This window comes from Uloborus diversus, chromosome 6 (genome assembly GCF_026930045.1).
Source record: "Uloborus diversus isolate 005 chromosome 6, Udiv.v.3.1, whole genome shotgun sequence".
In the NCBI taxonomy this organism is placed as follows: domain Eukaryota; kingdom Metazoa; phylum Arthropoda; class Arachnida; order Araneae; family Uloboridae; genus Uloborus; species Uloborus diversus.
The window spans coordinates 63,262,367-63,268,366 of NC_072736.1; the positions used below are offsets into that span (position 1 = coordinate 63,262,367).

A 6,000-nucleotide genomic window follows, 5' to 3' on the forward strand; every position below is an offset into this window, starting at 1 on the left:
CCTCTCTCTAATTATCCACAATTCTGTTTCAAATGTATGTAATAAAAATTTACATTCATTCAGAGTATTGAATTTTTGTAAATGTTTATTTAACCAGAATATGAAGCTGCAGTTATGTTCAATGCTTTCTCATAAGTTGATAAGATGTGTTAACTTCATCATGAAGTATCACTAGTTAAAAATTAAAGCATGAGTGAAATAAGTCTTCTTTCATAATTGTATTCAGGCAGGAATTTTCTCTATCATCTTAAATATCAATTTTACATTTCCCTAAAAAAATATTTATTTTTGAAATTAATTTTTTGAGTTTTGTTTTGAAGTGATGTTTAAAGAAAATTGTAATCTGATGAAGCCTAGTTAGTATCTGAGATTTTTTTTTTTTTTGAAACTGCATATTTTTACCTAAAACCTATTTTATTACTTTGCATATTTCATACATGCCTCGATTTTGATATCTTTTAATTCATATTTTGATATCTTTTATTCATAAGAACCTCAACGGAGAAAAAATGAAAAATTAAATAAAACAAAGATGTTTTATAAAAAAGTTTTTCTTTTTTTTGCATTCAATAATTCATAAATAATGTAAGAGAGGCACAGTACATGATAAACGTAAGAATTATTTAGAATTAGAGGTGAACAAACCCTAAAATAAATAAGTTACGGGGGGAAATTGATATAGAGGTTATAGAAGTCTTCAAATATTAAAAGCAAAAATTCCTCTACTTATAATTTTGTTTAAATATAATTTCCAACTTTTTGGCGAGTTAAAAAAACAAAGAAGATTCTACGTTTTTAAAAGCTTTCTTCTGTTTTACGCATTTTTTCACTTATTGTTTTAGCTACTTCATCTTATTACTGAAAAAAAAAATGACATTAATTACTATTGAAAAAATTTGCATAATTTGTGTACTGAATTTTCAGCTGCACAAGTAATCAATGGACAAAAAATGAAGTCCTTGGGAAGTGGTGAAGTATCTGTAACCTCGCAAAGTAGCAAAGAGGTAATTTGAATTGATATTACTGCTTAAATGAATGATTTAATTAAGTATTTATTAAAAGTTTATTTTCTAAAACCATTGTGTTATCAATTTCTAAGGAATACATTCCTAATCTTTGGGGTAAAAATGTTTGCTGGTTAAAAAGCTTTTATTGATGCTTTCTTACTACAGTAGACTCCCAATTATCTGCAGCCTTTCACACTTTCAAACACATTTTTTTTTCTGGCGATGATTAACTGAATGCATATAAATGAACCCAGTTTACCTTAACATGTGCAGAATCTGTTTTTAGAAATTCCTGTTTCTTTCTTAGCCCTTCTTTCCCGTGACACAATGAAATCAAACTTTTCAAGTTCACCAAAACTTGACTAGAAGATATGAAGATGAAATAGAACCACAGAAGAGGATGAAACCACAATTTTAGATCCATACTTCTTACTGTGTAGAACTGCACTATTGTACTGATTTTATAACTGCACTTATAGTTGAAACCTGATCTTTAGATCTACTCTACCTAAATGTGTGAACAAGTGACCAGAACAGTGTTGTTCAAAAAAAAAAAAAAAATTCTCCTCCCCTATACCTTTTGGATGTAACCTAGTTTGATCTGTTTGCAAAATCAAACAGTCCAACCAAGATCAAACAGCCAAATCGATTGGATGAAGAGAGAAATTGCATATTTTAAAATACATTCTTTCCAAAATTTAATTTTAGATTCAAATTATTTGAAGATTAATTCATTTTCTGGAAGAATAAAGTGAATACACCTTTCAATAGCAATTACTATTCACATCAATATTTTTATAATTTGATTAATGCAATCCCATTAAAAGTGAAGAAATAGAAGCAGACAACTTTCATTTACTGAACTAAACTCAGTGGTGCAATAGCCCATGGGGGTCAAAGCCTACTGTGCCCACCTCAGTTTAGACCAAGAGCTCTGGGGTGCAAGGCAGATATTCCAGTTATATAGTTATCCGAACTTGGAACCCCCTTAGTTTAGTTCCCAAGCATGCTTGGTGCTCATTTTATCAACCCACTGAAAGAATGAAAAGCTGAGTCGACACTGGCCAACCCGAGAATAGAACCCTCTGGTCAGCAGTGTGAAGTACGAAGCGCTACCACTGGGCTTCCAACTTTCATTTAACTGTCGAAATATTTCAATTTAATTCATTTCTCACATTTTTTTTTATACTAGTTTAATTCACCCAGACATTGCCATTTAAAATCAAGAAATGCTTAGACTGTCTTAAGCCAACACTTTAAATATATTTATGAGAAATTTAATGACTTTTACTGTTCAAATTCTTATTTATGTTCATTTATAGGGTTCTCCTACTAAAGAATTAAGTGAAACTTCACCTAAAAAAGAAAAAGAAAAGAAAGAGAAGAAGAAAGGTGGTATTAAAGCTCCATCCTTTTTAAAGTCTAAGAAAAAGCACAAAAAAGAAAAGGAAAGAAAAGAAAAAGGGGCATCTGAAATGTAAAAGGTAATTGTTTTGTTGTGAAAAATAGTCAATGATGTAAAGTAAGCAGGTTTGTGGAGAAATACAATAATCTGAAAATTTTGTGAAAGTAAATAAATGCATTGAGTGCAGGGGTGGCCAGACTTTTTCAGAACAGTGCCAGTTTCTGGAGAAAAATGTTAAAGGTGTACCACTTTCAATTTTTTTTTCAACATACTGAAAAATACAAAACTGTAAAAAAAATGTTATTTGTGGGCTGGTTGTGTGTGGTTTTTACTCAAATAAACATATCTCAGACAAAAATGTCCAAGTAATGGAGAAGCTCAAAACAAAAAGAGCTCGTCCATTTAGAATTCAAACAAAATACGGTCCAAAGCCAGTGCTGTAATTAGGTTGGAACATGGAGGGACGCCATCCTTGGAAATATTTTTTTGAATCATAAAAAGGACGCTGTTGTAACTTTAATTGACTCCTAGCTACCTTTTCTTTTGGTGAGTCTCCCTGAGCCCCAAGGTGAGTTCCCCTAAATATTTTTTTCTAACTACAGTACTAACCAAAACTTTTACTTTATTATCGAGCCTGTGCTTGTTTATTTTATTATTAGGAAAAGTTACTTCTTTAGTAGAGTCGTGGGTATTTGGAACAGCTTACTGGAAGAGGCAGTAATGAGTAAAGGGTGGATAACTTTAAGAGGGCCATTATTTATCTTCATTCGGGACTTGTAAATTGACTAAGAACAGCCTAGTTGGTCCCAGAGCCTGTTGCTGGTGGTCACATTTGTATTGGTTGCCAATAATGTAGATGTTGCTGCGTTTTCTGTTGATCATTGTCTTCATTTTTCTTTTCCAGATATTTTTGGAATGAATTGAAAAGAATGTGAAGTGATTGTTCATGAAATGTGCATAATATTCATCTATCTGCATACAACACTTCAATAGTGCTTTTTAGAGAATTTTTCATACATATATTTATTTTATTGCTGAATTTTTATAGATTGGTTGACCTAGAGGAGAAGCGTTTTATCGAGAGGAAATTTACCGTTGCAAAATGTAATTATGTGCTTGACAAAAAACAGTTGCATTTTAGCTGTTTCTTACAAGTTATTTATGCTAGATTTGCATTTTTAAATTCATTTTGGCTTTTAAATATTTACTGAAATTGTTTTAAAAGTTAATAACTACTCACTTGTAAAAGGTTTTAATGTTTTCATACAATGTTTTGAACTTTTACATTGATCTGCTTTTAATCAAAATGTTGAAATAGATATTTTCTTTTCCCATTTTATTATTTGTAGTATTCTTTTAGTCTACAAATAATTGATTTTGTGATAAATATTTTTCAAAGTGTTTATTTTGAGTAAAACAGATGGAAATATGTTTCTTTAGATATGCAGCTAACTCCTTTAAGATAGTTAGTAGATATAAAAGGGAGTCTTGTTTAGTTTCTATTTTGTAAGGATTATTTCATCAAACAAAATAGTTATAACTGAAAAAAAAAATAATTTTCTTGAATTCTGTAATTACTTAGATTTTTGTATTTGAAAAATACCCTTGAAAATTTAATGTAAGAATTCATAAAAGTGTATTTTAATCCCTCCCCCCTTTTATTTTTACTTTTTTTTCACATAAAAGTATTTTATCTGTGAAAATTTAAAGATTTCACTATAGATTATATATCTCTTAAAAAAAAAAAAAACAGATTTCAATATTGTCATTCTAGTTAATTTTCTCTGATAAAAATTTTGTTAAGTTAGGGGAGTTGAACTGCGTTAATATAAGCACTAGTATGTGTATCATCCAAGCATAAGTTAAAGCATTTGCATCACTAACCATTTTTATTCATTTTTAATTCTAGTCAAACTATTTTTGTTTAGATTAAGTAACAAAGAAAAATGGTTCCTCATTTCACAAGCAAAATCAAACTTAGTCACAGAAAAATGAATTTTAATTTAACTAAGCTTAATGGAAAAAATTAGCTTAATTTGTTATTTTTTCAAAGGCTACTGTAAAACCCACCGAAATACAAGGCAGAATCTATCAAGAAGAAATAAGCACTAAAAAACTTACAAACCGTATCACACACACATACTTGGTGTTGAAGTTTAAAATTAAAAATACATATTATGTCGCATTTCAGTATTTGCTGGTGATTACAGTTTATAAGTATTCCATTAGGAGGTTGGGGAAGGAATAAATCTACAACAAAGAAAATTATGCATGTGCATATTGTTTTTGTGTAACAATAGTACACTCCAAATTTCAAATTAGTTTTTTACAATTGTTTTTCTGATTTTAAAAAAAAATCAATTATTTTTATTGATTCAATTAGGTATAAATGATCCCTCATGATGTAGACACATTATAAGCTCCAAAACAATTTTAATTTACCTTACTTGTGGAAGAATTTTTTTGGTTTGCAGTCTTCTCAGTAGACTTGGCTACATATCACATTGAGTTTGAATGTATTTTCATTTCCTGTTTAAAATAAGTATTTATTACACCATATTTTAATCATCATGTTAGTTGGTTGAATTTTGGTAAATGGGAAATTTGTTATTAATTTTTAAGCCCAGCAATTGATCGGAGTATAACCTGGGGTAACAAAACAATCATATGAGTGGAAAATCAATTTTCATGATACATTTTACATGTACTATAAATTTTAGACGTTAAGCATTATCTTTACTGAAAAATTGCAATAATTCTTGAAATTGAACTCATTAGTTTTGCTGTTCCTGGTAATTTTTTTTCTAATGCCATTTTACTAATTTAAGTCAATTCCGTAACTTTTTGTAAATTTACAATTCTTCCCTTCCCCCCACAACTTAGCTGTAGTGAAAATCCTAAGTGTCGGGAAAAATAATATTAAAAAATTTGAACCTTTCATGACTTTAGTACTGTGCTCCATCCAATTAAACAAATATAAAAATTAATATGAAGACCTCTCTTTTTTTAGTAAATAGGATTTTTTACATTTTTATTTGCTATCAATTCATGAATGTTTAAGCTGTTAGTTTTTTTGTTTTGTTTATTATTCTTTTTTTTTTTTTTTTTTGCAAATTACAAAATTGTGATTCTTATTAGAGCTTTTTAAAAGAGCATTTCATTACATTATGGGCTATTCTAACATTTGTATCCATCCATAAAAACATATCCCATAGTTTTATATTACGTTCAGACGTATTCCTTTCATAACAAATGTAATCAAAATGTTAGTCAAAGAATTTTCATTGGAATAATTAATGATTTTCTATGAACACATAAATTCCTATGAATTTCTGCAAAATCATTTTCTCCAAGTACTTTAGTGCGTAGTTTGACTTTTATATAATATCGGATCAAATTTTCGATGTTATCAATTCAAATAAATTAATACACAAAAATTGAGATCATGCACCTATTTATTTTTCTCTATGATATATCTAAAAAAAAAGGAGTTTTATTCATATTAAAATCTGGCAGACTGCTTTTATATAATAAACACTTTTCATTAGCATTATTTTTTTGCAAATTAAACATAATTCAACCTAGATC

General features: G+C 28.8%; 1 protein-coding gene across 3 annotated transcripts in view; it reads left to right on the plus strand.

Moving 5' to 3' along the window:
* LOC129225158 (protein hu-li tai shao-like) overlaps nt 1-5,420 on the plus strand; it is a 114,226-nt gene extending 108,806 nt beyond the window's left edge. The window contains exons 15-17 of one of the 3 annotated variants that reach the window (XM_054859721.1): nt 925-1,004; nt 2,330-2,491; nt 3,317-5,420. In XM_054859721.1, the coding sequence (XP_054715696.1) occupies nt 925-1,004; nt 2,330-2,488 (239 nt within the window). In that variant the 3' untranslated portion in view covers nt 2,489-2,491; nt 3,317-5,420. The remainder of the gene's footprint in view (nt 1-924; nt 1,005-2,329; nt 2,492-3,316) is intronic. The other 2 variants (XM_054859719.1, XM_054859720.1) reach the window with 2 other exon arrangements.
* The last annotated feature ends 580 nt before the right edge of the window (nt 5,421-6,000 follow it).